The sequence below is a fragment of the Halichoeres trimaculatus genome, unplaced genomic scaffold (genome assembly GCF_033239565.1).
Source record: "Halichoeres trimaculatus isolate MK-OKI-2021-1 unplaced genomic scaffold, fHalTri1.1 fHalTri1_scaffold_4, whole genome shotgun sequence".
Classification (NCBI taxonomy): Eukaryota; Metazoa; Chordata; class Actinopteri; order Labriformes; family Labridae; genus Halichoeres; species Halichoeres trimaculatus.
Window position 1 is genome coordinate 31618983 of NW_027437182.1, and position 19837 is coordinate 31638819.

At 40.6% G+C, this 19837-nt stretch overlaps 1 protein-coding gene across 2 annotated transcripts; it reads left to right on the plus strand.

The window, feature by feature from the left end:
* Positions 1-15: 15 nt before the first annotated feature.
* LOC141789191 (allantoinase, mitochondrial) lies at positions 16-19128 on the plus strand. 2 transcript variants are annotated; one of them, XM_074668532.1, is made up of 11 exons: positions 16-142; positions 7637-7788; positions 11535-11649; positions 11744-11890; positions 11987-12032; positions 13794-13887; positions 14008-14194; positions 14291-14429; positions 17356-17528; positions 18825-18857; positions 18979-19128. In XM_074668532.1, the coding sequence occupies exons 2-11, from the start codon at positions 7664-7666 to the stop codon at positions 19126-19128; spliced, it is 1209 nt and encodes a 402-aa protein (XP_074524633.1). In that variant the 5' UTR covers positions 16-142; positions 7637-7663. The 2 variants fall into 2 exon arrangements, with proteins under 2 accessions (XP_074524633.1, XP_074524632.1); XM_074668531.1 differs by lacking the exon at positions 16-142 and adding an exon at positions 6887-7561.
* Positions 19129-19837: the final 709 nt, after the last annotated feature.

Below are 19837 nucleotides of genomic sequence, written 5' to 3' on the forward strand. Positions count from 1 at the left end.
GAGAAGCTGCATCCTGTCAGCTTTCATCCACTCACACTGCCTCCACACCCGCAGGATACGCGCTAAAACCAGCCCCTCATGAGGCGGCCAGCCAATAGGAGCGCAGAGGGCGCAGCATGCAGACACACATGATGACAGACAGGTGAGGGGAGTCAAAACAGAGCTGCACAAAGGGCTGATCTATCACTTTTATGAGGGTTGTTATTACAGCCCATGAGCTACAAGGCTTTTATTTATTAGAGTCAGTTTAGGATCTGGGTCAAAGATTCAGACCTCACATCACCCTCCCATAATACTGTTACGATCAATCATACTGATAAAAAAAGGTTTAAATAAATTTGTAAAATATATTTGGAGGAAAAAATAATCTACCCAAATTAGATCTTTTATTTTACTTAATCTCCGAGACAGTGATCTATTTCATGGAAAGCTGACTAAAATTTGAGCATGACTGAAACCAACTCTTGCTACTTTCCTCCCATGCATTAAAAAAACACACACACAAAGGACTTATGATCAGTGTAAAAGTCACACAAAAAGTATGCCTGACTCAACACTAATGCCCGTCCATGACGTATTTAATACTCCTTTGTTTCAAACTGGTGATAGGCATTTGTTTCTTTAGAGCCAAAGTTCCTCCAGCAGCTGGAAAAGCCGGTATGGTTAGATTTCTGAAGAGGCAAAGATATCTCATAACTCCCTCTGTAAGCCACATAAGGTGGAGCTTGATGTTGTTCATTAAAAACCTCACAGTATAGAGTCCAAGTTAGCTCTTAAAGGCAAATTTGAGCTCCTATCCCCCTGTATTAGCAAATCACTCAAGCTTTTTTTGCTAAGACTTTAACTTTAACAGAAATAACTAGCTCGGCAGTAACGACATTCAGGCCTTTATGTGTAGATAGAAGATTACAAATGCCCTCTGAAGATTGTTACAGTGAAGAACTTGAGAATAATGACCTTATAAGTGCCCTTTCAGTGGATTGAAGTGCCCTTTGAATATCCTCCCAGTCAACAAGGGTAATAATGTGACCTCTCAGATGCCTTCCCACAGACACTCAACAGAGCACAGGGAAGTAAGCCTCAGACGTTCAGAAAAAGAGTTCAATTTTTTTTTTAAGTTACCTTTTGGGGCTTTTTATGTCTTTAATCAGAAAGAAGAGGACAGGGGATAGAGCAGGAAACAGGGTGGGAATGGGGAGGAACATGCGAGGAAGAGGCCATAGGCTGGATTCAAACGTAGGGTGAACCTTATACAGCGCGACCTCTGGGCCATTGACACTCCCACTGCTGAAACTGTTCAACCTTAAAATGTGTCAGCTTCTAATAACAATAAATATGTAGGTCAGTCATGAACCACAGAGATGAACACCCTGATGTTGTCAAAAGAGCAACAACTTAATGGACTTTTATTTCATTCATAGCTTAATGAGCAAAACACAATTTAACTCAAGCTTAACTTCAGACTCAAAGTCCAAATGAAAGTCAAAATAAACAGTTAAAGATTTACAAAAGAGCACTGAGATACACTTCACTGTCAAAAGCATCAGGACATCTGACTTTTAATGACACCCAGTTTTAATCCATAGGGTGTAATATGGAGCTGGCCCGCCCTCTGCAGCTGTGACAGCTCTTCAAAGAAGGCTTTCCACAAGGTTCAGAAGTCATTGTAACATCTGAATTCAATAATTTGGAGGGGTATCCTGGTTGAAAAACTAAATTAAGGTATCTGAGCACACATAAAAAATAAATATTATGATAAAAGAGGCAGCAATGAAAGTGTCTCTGTGGCTGGGACTTGTGCTATACTGTGTCAACTCCTGTACTTCACAAATATTTGCACTTCCCTATCCAAGGCACACCTCTCTTGTTCACTTCTCAGCGTCGTTGCATGACAACAGTTTGTCTGCAGGTTTATCTTCTTATAATATGACCAGTGTGTTGAACTTGTGGTTGAGACATCGTCACCACACCTGTTCACAGACTAAACCTGCATGAAAACATGTTTGTCTGTGCAGCCAATTTACACCACTGCCTGGAAATATCTTTGTCATTAGTTTTTCAGTGATAACATGTCCAAGAGATTAAACTCTTGTGCTGACAGTAAGATTTTGAGCTTATATTTCAGCTTTTCATCTCTTTTGCGTGGTAGATTAACACCAGAATCAGACCAACAATCAGTTCTTGTGACTGATGCACTCTTTGACCCAATCAGAGTTTCAGGTAATACACGGTTCATGCAGTCAAAGAAAGCTCTGGAGTTATTTTTTATGGTTCTCGTTTCTGTGATAATTTGAAATGTTTTGAAGTTCCAGTTTTTATCTGCACAAAAACAGGACAACAAACCGGCCTACCTACATCAAATATCTATGTAGCCTGTGTCACCTTGTGGGGCTCTAGTGTTGGTAATCTAACATTATCCTCCTGGAGTGCCACAAGGCTGCGTCCTAGGCCCCTTTCTGTACACCCTCTACACTGGGGGAGACCAAGCTTTTGATCATTTGATTTTTCTTTTAGTGTTTTCTATAAAAATCAGTCACTTATGAAATCAAGGTTTACCTGTCCCTAATGTGTCTCTTTATACTAGATGATCAGTGGCCAGTTTTCTGCAGTGTTACGTGCTGCGTAAACATCAACAAGCTCTCCTTCTGACCAAGGAAAATGTTCTCTGTTAGGGGGCGATATGTGGAAGATACAGGGTGTCTATGAACAGACAAATATCTGGAAGTTGTTACAAAATGAGGAGTAGATTTTTAAGTTTTTTTTGTTTGTTTTCTTTTTGATTTCTTGTAATGTTCATTGCAGCATAGCCTCGTCATTTGTGGCGATGGCATCAGTGATCTTTTGCTTTGAATTAGTGATGTCTTGTACTTTGTTCAATACAAGATATATTGAGTATAACCCTATAATTTCCCTGAGTCTGTGTATCTGATTTTGTTTCAATAAACCATGACACTCACTGAGCCTTTTCTCGAGGAGTAGTCACTTTTTAGGGGTTCATATAACAGTACCTCTCTATCAACAGGATACCTGAAATACACAAATGCAACGTGATTAACCTTTGGCATTTATTGAGTACAAAGAGCAAGTACAGATTACTCATCAATTGCTTTTGTGATATATTTTTTATATTTTAAATGAGAGGATCTGTATCTCAGGATAGTTTTATGGCAGGATCAGCATCTAGGTTTTATCAGGGTTGTTTTTCAGCAAGTTTTTAAGAAAATTTTGACCTGGAAATAACATTTTTAGACCCAGATATGTCTTGTACTGCATTCTGGGCTATTTTTTTTATGCACAAATGTGCAACTTTAATCTAATCCAGCCTCATGGTAAATCCATTCATTTATAGACGTCAGCTGTAAGAGTTGTTGAGTTTCTGCAGAACGTACAGAGCTTCAGCTTTCCACAAGTAGCCTATGCACAGTCCAGATGTAGGCTGGTGAGACATTGCTAGATAGACTTTGGTTTGGTTTCTGACTTTGACAGAAAATGTAAATGTTCACATCATTTAAAACATGATTCAACTCAGTGATATAATAAATACACTGTAAGATGAAAGCTGGGGGCTGGATGAAATGGAAATGGAAAATGGACCTTGGGGCTACACACAGTTTGCTTACTGTCTCCAACATGAACTCACTCACACACAGCACAGGGCCATCAAAATAATCAGCTTCTCCACACCTTGTCGAAGCTCAACAACAGAGCCATCATACACGAAATCTGCACAATAACACTCGACCCTCCATGGTGCTAACTTTTGACAATAATTCCATCTGGCCAAAGATACAGATCACTAATCTGTAAACAAGCTTGGACTGATGGGAACTTTGTCCCATCTGCTGTTATAATTCTGAAAATAACACCCCGTGGCTGTTGTATGTTGTGTTTCTGTTGTAGGTGTGAGGATAATTGGTGTTCATGTTTCATGTAATGTAATATTTATGACTATGGCTATAAATTTACTTACGTTAAATAAAAATAAAAGTCTTATCTATGCAGCTGAACTACCAACAAGCTCGATCATAACATACTCTCACTAAAGATTTTAACAAGAAAAAGTTTTTATAGGTGTGTTTTTCACACTGACCATTTTTCCTCCTTCAGCTAATACGCTTCCACACACACTGTTCAGGGAGAAAATCCACCCTCCTAAAATACACCCAAAGCTCATCTGAAGCTGATATGATGCCTCAGTAATCAGATTGAGTCAGATTATTCATGTAACCTTCCACATTGAGCCTTTTGAGCACTAAATACCTTCTTTTTGTTTCAACACCTCAGCTTCCTGTGGGGTTAGGTAAGTGACACTGAACGAGGTCTTTGGATTTCGTCCTGAGTCATTACATCAGAAGCAAACACATCTCTGGAGCGAGTGTTAGTAAAGAGCGAGTACATGTAAGTGTTATCAAATAAAGAGCGTTGCGTTATTTTTCATTCCCCTCAGACCAATCAAATTTTTCAGGTTTAAAACCAGATAGACCTCGTTTTTGTCTGTTCCCGTGTCTGTGTTGCCGTGTTCAGGTAAACCTGCTCATATTAAAATAAGTTACATGAAGAAATGGAAATAAAGTGATCTGAAAATTTGACTACCTCCTGTGTTTGTGTGAGGAGCAGCTCATATGAATAAACAAAGGAGTTCCCTGGAGAAGTAAGAAGTCAGCTCACATAGTGTAAGATCATTTTAATACCAGTGGCCAGGACTGGAGCCAAGGATCCAGACGTAAACTGGTTCTGTGAGGTCTTTAAATGAGAAGTGGAGCAATGTTTTGGTGATTAAGTGCAGCCATGTGCAATATTTGTATATGTTTGTCATAGATGAACGTCCCTGATGTTTTAGAAGTAGCCCAAGTTTACCTCTTCATTTTGTACTATGTTTTAAAGTAGCCAACATTTCCCTTTTCAGCTTGGGCAACCTCTTAATGTGGCCAACATTTACCTTTTTTGGCTAATTTAAAAAGCAGGCTGCATTTTACAGGTAGAGTCTGCAGAATTTTTCTTAATAAATAAAATGTCAACATTTACAGGGATAATCTTGTTCAATTGTCACTTCTGGGCCTCTTTACATGTGTTTCAGTGTCAGTGTCTGCCTCGAACCCTCTCCTCCTGCCTGCCTGTTTGTTAATGTTTCTGGGTGGATAGTGGGCGTGGTTATCTCAGCCAATCACAGCGCGCCCAGTGTGCAAGGGACTTAGCATTTTGATTAGCGAGTGGGAGAAGCTATCCCGAGGGTCTATAACGGTGGACGTAGCATGGAGCAAGAAAAAGACAACCAAAGTAAAATGAAATGCCAAACACATAAAGCTTTTTTTTCTTAACGAGGGTGAAGCTTGGCTCAACTTCACAGTCAGTTGGAGAGCAGCTCGGAACAAAGAGTGATGCAAGTTAGCTTTCTGCTAACCAGGTTAAATAACCCAGCGATTAGCTTGTGATAATGGCTAAGTCAGGTGCATGGTTCCCGAGTCTCTCCCAAGTAAAAACACGATGCTACAGGTGTTTGCTAAGCTAGTAAATGTGGTCATGATCATGAGGCGGTGGGTGTGCGCTACTGCTGGCACTGAGCCAAGAAGGAGGAGCCTAGTTTTAGTGTTGTGTTTACTAACAAGTTACTAAAGTAACGGCAGACCCTAACTTCAAAGGAGCCTATATTTCCCTATTGTTAGTAATACTTTTTGATGTAGCTTAAAGTCCGTGTAAAGCAGAAAAAAATTTGTGAAAAATGGTCAAGTATATAAAATTAGGTCTCAAAATCATGGAAAAACAAGCACTTCTCTCTGCTGTGAGACACTGGGGGCGTGTCAGTTAGCAGCGCTGCAACCACGCCCACACGCGGGAGGGAGCCGCCTCCGTGTAACTGTGACGGTGACAGCTACACTGACAATGGAAGCTAGCGCTAGCAGCCTCATCTGACGGATCCAGCCCTACCTGTTTGAGCCATCAGAGCCAGAAACTGACTCTGAGTTAGACACTGATAGTGCTCAGCCTCGTTCCTCTCAGTCTCCAACAGAATGGTAAATTATTTCTCACATTTATGCAATTTAGAAATCTGTATTACTGACTAAAAACGTTGTAGCCTAGCCAAAAACAGGCTATCAATATGTAACTATGAAGAACTAAACGTATTTTATTTATATATATATATATATATATATATATATATATATATATATATATATATATATATAAACCTATAACCTAACTATATATATACCTCTTCATTTCATTTTGCGCTGCTTTCTAGAGGGGCCAAAATTAAGCTCTTCATTTTGGGATAGTTATGCGGTAGACTCTTTAGAAAGTACTCCAAAATAAAGAAGTATATTAAGGCTATTTTTAAAAGTAGCCCAAAATGAAGAGGTAAATTTCAGCTTCTTTTGAAAGTAGCCTTAAAAAAAGCCTCCCCAAAAAAGGACTAAATTTTGGCTTTATTCAAAAGTACCCAGAAATAAAGAGGTAAATTTGGGCCTCTCTAAAAAGGTAGTCCAAAAAATGGAAGTAAAAATTTGGCTACGGTTAAAAATAGCTCAAAATGAAGAAGAATATTTGGGCTTCTTTTAAAAGAAGCCCTTTATAAAAAGTGATCAACTTGGGCTTCTGCCAAAAATAGCCAAAAATGAAGAGGTAAATGTGAGACACTTTTCAAAGTAGCCAAAAATAAAGGGTAAAATTTGGTATATTTTTAAAGTAGCCAAAAATGAGGGCATAAATTTGGGCAACTTTAAAATGAAGCCAAAAATGAAAGTGCTGAATTTAGACAACTTTAAAAATAGCCCACAATGAAGGGATACATTTGGTATTTTTCAAATTAGCATAAAATAAAGGTTCAAATTGGGGAACTTTTCATATTAGCCCAAAAAGAAGGGGTAAAGTTGGCTTTTTGGAGTTCAATTACCCCAAACTGAAGAAAAGTACCCCATACTGAGTGAGAGGTTCCCCTCACACAGCCCAGCTGCCTTATAGTTCATTTATGCCTGATAACGCTTCCCTGGCTAGCCACTGAGTTCAAGAGTTATGTACCATTATTTATACCACACAGTTCAAACATGAAGTGTTTACTTCAGGTGCTTCAGAAAAGAGCCAACAGAAAACAGCAGATTAAAAACTTGGTTAATGTAAGAAAAACTCTAAAAACTTGACCCTCCTGAATCATTCCCAAAGAAAGGATTCTGGCTCATAGGGTCATCTGTTTGCGTCTAAGTTTAAGTATGTACACATTAATTCTTGTCCAAACTTGTGAATAGTTGCAGTTGAAATTCAGTCCAGCAGACAAGAAGAGTAAACAAAAGCTGACCCTTTGACTCTTGTAGCAGGGGGTGGTACCACAGCAGCAGGTCACAGGACTGCAAAGATCATATCTGAACAGTTAAAGCAAAGACAGGGCAGGCTTTTTGCTCTCTAACTCTTATTAAAAACAAACATGGAGCTGGGATCAACTGTCAGAGCTGTGAGGAGTCAGAGGGTGCTGCTCGGTGATGAAGTTCGTCCTGCTGTTGTTGTGATAAAGGACGGGAAAATCAGCCAAATACTCTCTGATGGGGACTTCTTGGAGGATGTTGTGGAGGTAAGCTGACACAGATTTAAGATGATGACAAGGGAAGTTACACCTGGATCTAATGTGTCGTGTATGTGACTGCAGGTGTTGGATGCTGGGGACAGTGTTGTGATGCCAGGCGTTGTAGACTGTCATGTACATGTGAATGAACCAGGCCGCACCTCCTGGGAGGGTTTCTGGACCGCCACCAGGGCTGCTGCAGCAGGGGGAGTGACGACCATTGTGGACATGCCGCTGTGAGTTAAATCTCCAATAATAAGTGAATTTACTACGAGAGGCTGGACATGCCAGGTCAAAGGTACAAGGGTGAAGGTGCTGATGAAAAGAAAAACAGGATACAACTTTCTCAAAATTAATTTGACTGATATATTTGAAAACTTTTTCAGAGGGCCACATTTTATTTTATGAAAAATAACCAAGGACCAGCAGCTTTCACTGACATATTTATTAACCCTGCAAGTAACGCATGAATGCTCTATTTGTGAAATTTTTCTTTTCGCGATTCCTGTTAAAATCAGTCTCTCAGTGCTCAAAGATCCTTGTTCCATTATCACAGACTGATGAAATCAAACCTCACCTGTCCCTAAGGTGTCTCTTAAACCAGATGATCAGCGGTCAGTTTTCTGTGTAAACATCAGCAAACTCTGCTCCTGACCCAGAAAATATTTTATATTCAGACTATTTTGACCTAAAAACCACATTTTTACCCTCAAATATTTCTTACCCTGCATTCGGAACAGTTTAATGCACCATTTCAAAACTTTAGTCTTGTGTCCTCCATGGGTTTTTTTTTTCTCAAAATTTCACAATAAATACATCCAATTATAAAAGTCAGCTGTGTGTTTAATCTTTCAAGTTTAAATGACTGTCAAATAAAGACAAGTTACAAAAAATGATTGCAACTTTTTTTAAAAATTTGCATTAAAGCACTGTTGCCACTTTTTGCAGAACCAGATTTGTCTCTTATTTTCTGTTTGGAGGTATTTTGCACCTGTGAATGAATAATTAACAACTTTAAAGTTTTCAGTCCTTTAGCTCAGTTATTTTCTTTGGTTATCTCACAGATAACATCACATTTTCCTCTTTTTTTTTAACACTTACATTAAATTACTAAATGGCTCTCAGTGTGTGGGTGGGGGGTTGGACTGTGTCAGCACTGAGTCCATGACAAATTTCTCAAGGGGACAATAAAGTTCTGTTCTGTCCTATTCTATTAAGAAATTCACTGTTCCTGGATTTTTTCAATCCCAGAACAACATGATTTTAGCTCATTGAACTGGACAGGTATTGAAGTTTAGTAAAGGATGAAGAAGGAAAAAAAAAGTTTCAGTTACAAATGTATTTTCTACTGCTATTCATTTAAAAATCTTAAGTAATAATAATAATAATAATAAATTTTATTTGTAGAGCACTTTTCATCAAAGCGATCTCAAAGTGCGACAATAAAACAAGGTTAAAAACAACAAGATTACAAAGAGGTTAAATGCCTTCAGTGAAAGCTTTTTTAAAAAGAAAGGTTTTTAGGCCCTTCTTAAAAGAGTCTGTTGTTTGTTGAGCCCTCAGGTGTTCAGGGAGGGCATTCCACAAGCGAGGAGCGGCTGAGCTAAATGCCCGATCACCCATTGTACACAGTTTAGTCCTGGGGGGCAGAAGGAGGTAGTTGTTACCAGAGCGGAGGCGTGATGAGGTTTGTGGTTTGAGAAGTTCTTTTAGGTATGGGGGGGCGTTTCCATGGATGCAGTGGTGGGTTAGGAGGGAGAGTTTGTATTGAATCCTAAATGAGACCGGAAGCCAGTGGAGAGAGTGAAGGATGGGTGTTATATGGTCGTACTTCCGCACCCTCATCAGGATCCTAGCGGCGCTGTTTTGGATGTACTGGAGTTTTTGTAGGCCCTTGCTAGGAGTCCCGATGAGGAGTGCGTTGCAGTAGTCAAGCCTTGAGGAGACAAAGGCGTGGACCAGTTTTTCAGCATCTGAAAGACTGAGTAGAGAACGGAGTTTTGCAATGTTTCTGAGGAAGTGAAAGGAGGTCTTATGGATGTGTTTTATATGAGTGTGGAAGGTAAGGTGGCTGTCGAACCTTACACCCAGGTTGGTGACTGTTGATGAAAGAGGAATGTGCTGACCAGAGAAGTTAATGTGGGTAATGCTGGATGACTGGACCTGGTGCGGTGTGCCAACTAAAATGGCTTCAGTTTTGGAGCTGTTTAACTGCAGGAAGTTGTTTGACATCCACGCCTTTATCTCCTCAAGGCAGGTGCTCAGAGCCAATGATGATGATGAAGATGATGATGATGATAGTGGGGCTGCAGATGAAAAAGGGTCTGTCTTAATGTAGAGCTGTGTATCATCAGCGTAGCAGTGGAATGATACTCCATGACGGCTGATGATACTTCCAAGTGGAAGGGTGTATAGGATGAAAAGGGTGGGGCCAAGAATTGACCCTTGAGGGACACCACAGGTGACGGTGTGTGTCTCAGATTTTGCATCCCCCAGAGAAACATACTCTTTTCTTCCAGACAGGTAAGATTTGAACCAGCTCAGGGCAGAGTCAGAGAGTCCTACGGTGTGGTGGAGGCGCTGAAGGAGGATGTTGTGGTCGACCGTGTCAAAAGCGGCGGAGAGATCCAGGAGGATGAGGAGTGATGGTGTGCCGGCATCTGCTGCCATCAGTAGGTCATTTGTGACTCTGACCAGAGCTGTTTCAGTGCTGTGGGAAGAACGGAAACCGGACTGGAATTTTTCAAAGATGGAGTTTGAGTTTAGATGGTCCTGGAGATGGGCAGCAACTACTTTTTCCAGTACTTTGGACAGGAACGGGAGGTTGGAGATGGGCCTGTAGTTTGAGAGGATTTCTGGGTCTAATGTGGGTTTTTTTAAAAGGGGTCTGATCACAGCAGTTTTAAGAGCAGATGGAACATGACCAGCCTGGAGTGAGTGGTTGATGACTTGGGTGATCAAGGGGCTGAGAGCATGGATATTTGATTTGACCAGTACTGTCGGAAGAGGGTCCAAGGCACAAGTGGAAGGTCTCATCCTGCGGATGATGTCCTCAACCTCTTGTTCAGAGGTATCTGTAAAGGAGGAAAGTGGCTGGAGAGTTCTAATCTGTGGGTCAGCAGTAGGAGAAGTTATAGGAGGGGAGCTGGAGAGAAGGGAGCGGATGGTATCAGTTTTCGTTCTGAAGAAAGAAATGAAACTGTTGCACTGCTCTTTTGTGGTGTTGATGTTTGGGAGAGTCTGTGGCTTGAGGAGATGGTTTATGGTGGAGAAAAGCTGCTTTGAGTTACCAGGATTTTTACTGATGATATTGGAGTAGAATTGTGACCGTGCTAGTTTCAGTGACTTTGAATAGGCTTTTTGGTGTTGTCGATAGGCCTCTCTATGAACAGTGAGTCCAGAATGTGCAGCTCGCCGCTCCAGTACACGCCCGGCTGCTTTCATGGTCCGAAGCTCTGAAGTGAACCAGGGGGAAGAGCGTGAGAAGGTGACTGTTCGTGATTTGATGGGGGCATGGAGGTCCAGGATTCTGCTCAGGGTGTTATTGTAGAAGTCAACTGCGTCAGTAGTGGATGTGAAATTTACAGGGGGGATTTGCAGGAGGTCAGAAGTCATGGTGTCTGGGTTGATGTTTTTTATGTTTCTGAAGTGAATTTGGCGTTTTGGCTTGGTGTGTTGGGACAATTTCAACTCCAGTGAGATTATTCTGTGATCTGACACTCCTATATCATATGCCAACAGATTTATGATGGGGGCAAAGTTGGTGATTATAAGGTCAAGCGTGTGACCTCTGTTGTGTGTGGGGACATCAACATGTTGTTTGAGATGAAGACAGTCCAGTAATTGAAGGAATTCAGCTGCAAGGTGACAGGAGGGGGTGTCCACATGAATATTCAGGTCTCCAAGTATAATGATATTAAGTGATATAAGTGTATGCCACTTATTTTAAGCTTCCAGTTATTTTGTTGTTTGTTTTCTACAGAAACAGCATCCCTCCAACTACCACACTTGGTAACTTTCAGGAGAAGCGGCGTGAGGCGACAGGACAGTGTTTTGTGGACACAGCCTTCTGGGGAGGAGTCATTCCTGGTAACGAGGTACAGCAGACAGCTTAGACTGATAAACTAATAAACTGAACTCTCAGTGTGTGCTAAATTATAACCAACGTGAGGAACTGGTGTCCTCCTACAGCTGGAGCTCCGGCCGATGATCCAGGCTGGAGTGGCAGGTTTTAAGTGTTTCCTCATCCACAGTGGAGTGGACGAGTTCCCCCATGTGAGCGACAGCGACCTACACTCAGCCATGAAGCAGCTGCAAGGAACAGGAAGTGTCCTGCTGGTACAAGACCATCTCTATACATACCAGCTGATTATTCACTTTCTGTGCTATGACTAAGTCCTATTACTGTTGTGTCTTCTGCTCCCTGTCCTTCAGTTCCATGCTGAGAGGGACGTTCAGCCAACAACAGAGGAGGATGGTGGTAACAATGATTTACACTGCTACACATCAGCCTGTGCCATCAGTGTTCTGGTCACAATCATTTTTGAAACATTTTGACTTTGTACCCGATACTAATCATTTTGATCGTCGTTTGAATATCTTAAATCTTCAAGAGTTCAGAGTCTCAAATAGTGTTAGTGTACGCAAAGATTTTCAATAGAGTTTCCAAAACAAAATGTAAATCACTTGGCCTGTAGTTGTCATCAGAAATTCTTAGAAACGTTGCCAATATAAAGTGGAGGTGCTGATGGCAGCTTCAGATCCAAAGCAAACACTGAGGGTCTGTTGGCCGCAGTGAGAGCTTAAATTGTCCTAAGCAGCTCTAAAAGGTTTTCATTCTTCATCAAACGGCAAACTAAAATCCACATCACTAAATCATTGAAGCTTGTGAGTGGTGGCGGAGCAATATGTCTCACAGCAGTGCTGATTTATTTGATATCCGGCTAGACCTTTGTGTCGTGTCAAGTATTGATATCAATCAATAGTGGAACTTGCAGAGAAGTATATTCAAATATGTCTACAGATACAGCACAAATTCTTGTTATCAAACTGATCCTTTACACTGGATACAGCTCTGTAATATGTGTAATATGTAGGGTTGGGAATCAAAAACTGGTTCCTGTTGAGAATCGATAAGAAATGGTTCAATTTATCAACATTGTAAGCCTTTGTGCTTAACGAGTCCCTTGTCGATTCTTTACACTATGCCGGAGCTGCAGGACCTTAAGTCGACTTGTCTACTGCAGCTATCTTAGCTTAGCGGTTAGATAGCGTTTCCCAAGAAAACTCTAATTCAGGATTATCAGCTTAAAGTTTTACTTAAGAATTGAACTAACAAAGAAATGAACATTACTTTCGCAAGAGATTCCAATTCAATACATTCAACGTGGTATAAATCTCTCTATTTACCAAAAACTGTATCAACAAAACAGTGCTAGCTTGATGCTAACATACATGGGAAATTGCATTAGTATGCCAGCAGTTAGGATACATCGGTACAACTTTGATCTCAGAAAAGAATTTTAACTTTAATCACAGAAACATATCATGGTCTTTGTGAAAAATGCTGAAAACTCCAAATGTCAAAATACTAACAGGCAAATGAAAGAAAAGTCACTTGCAGTCTCATGGCTGACGTCATAACTACGGCAAGCTTCCTAACAACTTAGAGTAATGCTATAACCACTACGAGACACTAGATGGCCTACTTGAGTCGATAATAATTTACAAAACAGTACATCAACATCACATGACACATGATTCTACTTATTTCTGTATATTTTCATCAAGAGATATCCAGATCCAGTGACTAATTACATATTTATTCACTTATAAACTCAATTAAATGTTGTTGACACAGAAAACCTGTAAAGCTACTTTTTGTACAAAGGAGATTCACAGGAGGAATTAATAAGGGAATCGATAAAGAATCGTATCAATAAGCAGAGTCAATAAGGGCGTTGATATCGATGATATTTTATCAATACCCATCCTTAGTAATATGAGAATAGTCTACCGGATTTGAAACTATGTTTTCCTCTACTTTTAGGTGGAAAAAATAAAATGTGTAAGCATTATAAGGAACCAGAAACTATCAACAAAGTCTTCCATCAACCCCGTGCTGGTGTTAAATAACACTCTGCCCTGCTCTCTGTAAATAAAATCTTTAAAAATGCAAAGCAGAGACCTAATGAAAAAAATGTTTGACTGCTGATATATTCTGTATCCCTCCTCATGTCAGACCCCTCTCAGTATTCCACCTTTCTGCAGTCCAGGCCCGACATCATGGAAGTTGAAGCGATTCGAATTGTCACAGAGCTCTGCCTCCATTACCAGTAAGAACAACAGCATGTCTACAGCTAACTATTGAATCAGAGTGAGCAGGTCTCACAGGGTTTGGCTGTAGCACATAGAAATCCACATTAAAGAACCGACCCTGACTCTTCCTGCTCCAGGGTGCGGTGTCACATCGTCCACTTGTCGTCGGCAAAGCCGTTAAAACTGATCCAGGAAGCTCGACGGGCCGGAGCCCCCCTGACAGTGGAGACCACCCACCATTACCTCAGCCTGCGCGCAGAGGATATACCTGCAGGGGCCACACAGTTCAAGTGCTGCCCCCCCATCAGAGGATCCATGAACCAGGTGAACACATCAACTGTTTTTTAGTGATAAGCCTTGCTGTAAAACTCAGCTCTGACTCTGAGCAGCTTTATTGATTATTGATTTATTTCCCTGCAGGAGCAGCTGTGGTCTGCGCTGAGAGATGGACACATTGACATGGTGGTGTCTGATCACTCCCCCTGCACCCCTGACCTAAAGAAGCTGGAGAGTGGAGACTTTACTCAGGCCTGGGGAGGAATCTCCTCTCTACAGTTTGGTAACTTTACTGATATGGAGCTGTAATCACTGTTGATAGTCAAAGTAATTATTTTTAGGAACAGTTTCACAGCGCATGCTATACAGACCAATGACGCTACTCTTTGACCAGCATTGTTGACATGTACCAGGACTTATCGGACACTACCTCGGCCACACTGTGCTGCGGCTCTTTATGTAAATATCTGTTACAACTAAAACACAGTAAAATGAATCCTTAGCCATAAAAGACTCGTTTGAAGTTAACAACCCAGGCTGCAGCAGGAGCAAGGGGCAACATCCTGTTTTAAAAATGAAGCTGATGACAAAGTGCTAAAAGTTGCAGCTCAGTGAGATAGTACTTGAGGCTGGCTGCAGAAAGACCAGAAAACACAGACACACCAAACCAAAAAAACAAACATTAAAAGACCTCTTTACAGCCTGGTTTAAAAAACAGCTTGGGTCTGAATCACTACTTTCTGTCAGCACATATTGTACAAGGGGGAGGTTTCTAACTTAGTGGTTTAGAAGATACTGAGATTGCCAGTTCAGCCACAGCTCATGTGACGGACAGGCATCCTAAAGCTGTTAGTGTGGAGACCCAAACCCCACCTCTTCAGTCTGCATTTCCAATGTGGCCCCTGCCAATGATAGGCTCCATTGTTCTGCATCAGGAACAGTCAGGTGACGTCCTGGAGACTACGTCCATATTTTATACAGTCTATGGGCAGAATATGGGGCGCCTATTGTAAAGTTGCACACACTGCAAATAACATTTCTCCTCATTTAGCTCTAAAACATCACTTTTTCTGCACATTAAGAGAAACATTTGTGAAATATATTTGTCAAATATTATATATAAATGTTGAATATTATTTATAAATGTGATAAACGAATGTCCCGATTCTAAATATTTAGCTATGTTTCAAAACATTTAGTTTTATTCTAAATATTTAGCTAAAACTAAATATTTTTTTAAGATTTATAAATCTTTTGCAAAGATTTCTAAATATTTGCAAAGATTAAAAAAAATATATCTTGTCAAGATTTATAAATCTTAGGCTAAGATTTCTAAATATGAAGTCAAGATTTCTAAATATTTTGCTAACACGCAAATTCACACTCTTGCCCGCCGGAAGTACCAAAATAAAAGTTGGAGGAAGCGATCCAGCCAAGCGGGGTTTTGTGAAAGTCAAACACAGACGGCTAAATCCGCCGTTAGAAAATAAACGTACCAATTGCTGTGATGGGGGATATGGAAAAAGTCGAGCTTGACATTCTCAAAACCGCTTCCTCAAACTTTTATTTTTGTACTTCTGGCGGGCAGGAGTGTGAATTAGCAAATTTGCTGAATATTTAAAAAACGTAGCTAAATATTTAGAAATCTTTTCAAATATCAAGAAATCTTTATAAAATATTTATAAATCTTAGCTAAATATTTAGTCTTAGCTAAACATTTAGAATGAGAAATAAATATTTAGAATCAGGACATTTATTTATAACATTTATAAATAACATTTAACATTTGGATAAAATATTCAACATTTATGTATAGTATTTGACGAATATATTTTACAAATATTTCTGTAAATGTGCAGAAAAAGTGATGTTTTTTAGCTAAATGTGGAGAAATGTTGTTATTTGCACTGTGTGCAACTTTACAATCGGCGCCCCATAGCAGAACCACAAATCTAATCTGAGAGAGTCTGAAGATCTGCCACGTCTGTACTGATCCCACAGGGACCATAACATCTAAAGCTGCACCCAAGGGACTGCAGAGGACAATAATAATGGCTGCAGACGTCTATAGCTCTAACTTGGATGTTCTTTCATCCTATAATATATCAATCATGTCACTTTTCTAAATGATGTGTGCTTTTACATTTTCTGCATAAGCGCAACAACTCTTACAGCTGACGTCTTTAAATGGATTTATGAATGTGAGAGTTCAAAAAACACATCAGAGGACACAAAGAGATTACAGTTATGGAACGGTGCAGAGAAGACAAAAACTGGTTAAAAAAAAATGTTCAGAATGCAGGATGGGAAATATTTGTGGCCACAAATACTGTTAGCAGGTCAAAATAATCTGAATATTAAAAAAAAAAAAAAATCCTGATAAAATCCAGATCCTAATCCTGTCATAAAAACACCCCGACATATTTTCCCCATATCGCCCCCTAATGGAGAACATGTTCCTTGGTCGGAAGCAGAGTTTGCTGATGTTTACGGAGCAAGTAACACTGCAGACAAGAGACACCTGAGGGACAGGTGAGGTTTGATCCCTGGTGTGTGTATGTGTGACATTATCAGCTCTACTTTGAGAGCTCTTACTTCACTTAAACATTTTACTGAGAGTTGAATTTCAGTGTTTGAAGTACAAGTCTTGTTTTTGTTAACTTCTATTTTAAATAGCCCTAAATTATCTCATTTTGAGGTGTTTAACACCACAACACAGTTTTTAAGGCTATGGTGTCCATCATACAGTTTCACATTATCCCAGTCTGAGGAAAAGCTCCAGGATTTGTCTGGAGATGACAAATCCTCTGCTGTGTTCAGCTGGAGGAGACACTCTACTCTAAACCAGGCCGGGGCAGAATAACAGAGAATTAATATGCAGATTTCCTTTTAAAGTGGATTAGTTGTTTCCTTCTCTCCCTCCTTCTTCCAAACTCTAATCCTGAAAATCACCCAAACTGAGCAAAGTTCACGCAGAGGTAAACAGAATCTGAGCGCCAGAACAATCATTTACTGTTCAGTGAAAACGGAGAGAAACGGTCAAAGTCTGACAGCAGGAAGGCTCTGACGCTTTATCCACAGATTTAACCAAAGAAACATCATACCTCCTGACCCGACCCTGCATTTATGACACCGTGAATTTGTTCAGGAGAGGAGCTCCATCTGTATTCAACATGTTTAACCACACCTCCCATTTCAACCACCATCAGGTCTGCCTCTATTCTGGACTTCAGCCAGTAAGAGAGGGTTTCAGCTGAGTGACGTGACGAGACTCCTCAGCCGGAAAACAGCTCAGCTGTGTGGTCTGGACAAGCAGAAGGGGAGCCTGGCCCCCGGCTATGATGCTGATCTGGTCATATGGGACCCAGAACGAGAATTCAAAGTGTGTATAAAAAATCTACACTCACCGGCCACTTTATTAGGTACACCATGCTAGTACTGGGTTGGACCCTCTTTTGCCTTCAGAACTGCCTTAATCCTTGGTGGCATAGATTCAACAAGGTACTGGAAACATTCCTCAGAGAGTTTGGTCCATATTGACATGATAGCATCACACAGTTGCTGCAGATTTGTCGGCTCAACATCCATGATGAGAATCTCCCGTTCCACCACATCCCAAAGGTGCTCTATTGGATTGAGATCTGGGGACTGTGGAGGACATTTGAAGACAGGGAACTCATTGTCATGTTGAAGAAACCAGTCTGAGATGATTCCAGCTTTAAGACATGGAGCGTTATCCTGCTGGAAGTAGCCATCAGAAGATGGGTACACTGTGCTCATAAAGGGATGGACATGGTCAGCAACAATACTCAGGTAGGCTGTGGACTTTAAACCATGCTCAGTTGGTACTAAGGGGCCCAAAGTGAGCCAAGAAAATATCCCCCACACCATTACACCACCAGCAGCAGCAGCCTGAACTGTTGATACAAGGCAGGATGGATCCATGTTTTCATTTTGTTGATGCCAAATTCTGACCCTACCATCTGAATGTGGAGCAGAAATCCAGACTCATCAGACCAGACAACGTTTTTCCAATCTTCTATTGTCCAGTTTTGGTGTTGCTGTGTGAATTGTAGCCTCAGTTTACTGTTCTTAGCTGACAGGAGGGTCACCCGGTGTGGTCTTCTGCTGCTGTAGCCCATCTGCCTCAAGGTTGGACGTGTTGTGTGTTCAGAGATGCTCTTCTGCAGACCTCGGTTGTAACCAGTGGTTATTTGAGTTACTGTTGTCTTTCTATCAGCTCCAACCAGTCTGTCCATTCTCCTCTGACCTCTGGTATCAACAAGGCATTTTGTCCCACAGAACTGCTGCTCACTGGATATTTTCTCTTTTTGGGACCATCCTCTGTAAACCCTAGAGATGGTTGTGGGTTAAAATCCCAGTAGATCAGCAGTTTCTGAAATACTCAGACCAACAACCATGCCACGTTCAAAGTATTTTAAATCACCTTTACTCCCCATTCTGATGCTCGGTTTGATCTGCAGCAGATCGTCTTGACCATGTCTACATGCCTAAATGCATTGAGTTGCTGTCATGTGATTGGCTAATTAGAAATTTGTGTTAACAAGCTGTTGGACAGGTGTGCCTAATAAAGTGGCTTTTTCTCACACTTATTCTGACAATGAAAACCTTCATATGTCTGATTTTGCTCAGAGCAATTTTCTTCCATTCCTCACAGATTGAAGAAGAAAATGTGCATCATAAAAACAAGGTAAATCAGATTAAATGTGATAAATATATGAGGTAAGAAGCCACTTTCTGAGCTCATCATTCTCTGTGTCTGTGTGTGTGTGTGTGTGTGTGTGTGTGTGTGTGTGTGTGTGTGTGTACAGATTACTCCATACCTCGGCGTCACTCTGCGAGGCGTTGTGTGTGCCACCATTGTCAGGGGGCGTCTGGTGTACAGGGAGGGCTCCTTCTGCCCTGAGCCCCTGGGGAAACACCTCCTCATCCCTCAGAGGAGAAACCAGGCCCAGCTGTAAAGAGAGATAACAACAAGCTGTAATAACACAGAATAAATCTGAGCTCTGTTATGTGAGTCCATTAATAAGAGAGCTTAATGTCGTGTTTTTCATTTCATCACACAACACAAACTCACATGCTTTAAATTATACTTTATGACCTGAACATTATTTTACAACAGTTTATGAGAAGTAGGAACAGCTGCTAATTTAACAAGAAGTTATATGTCTTATCCCTGTATGAGTGACAGATTATGGATTTAAGAGACAGATTTTAGCCAAATTATGAGTAGAAGTCTAAATAAGGACTCTGTTTCAAGTTCTTTATAGCCACTTAAACTTTAAAATCAATAACTAAAGACTCTTAAAGAATGTTTTAACAATAATAGAGAAAAAGATTTACATAGTTTATCACCTCATAACTCCTTGATCATTACAACAGCAATAAAACCAGCTGCATCTTGGATAATTTAATGTCTGACATGCAGAATATGATAAAATCCTTGGTGGATACTGTCCAAACACAGCTCTGTAAAATGCCAGATCTGGAGCATATCAGATGTTGGAAAAGAGAGAACTTGACACTGTAAGGTTAGAAACAGCACAGATCTTTGCACATCTATTCCATGAGCAGGTGCATCAGATGAAGACGAAAAGGCTCAAATTTAACAGTAGAAAATGAAAAATCACGCACACTGGCCAACTTCCACAGAGAAAAAAACGTTTAATG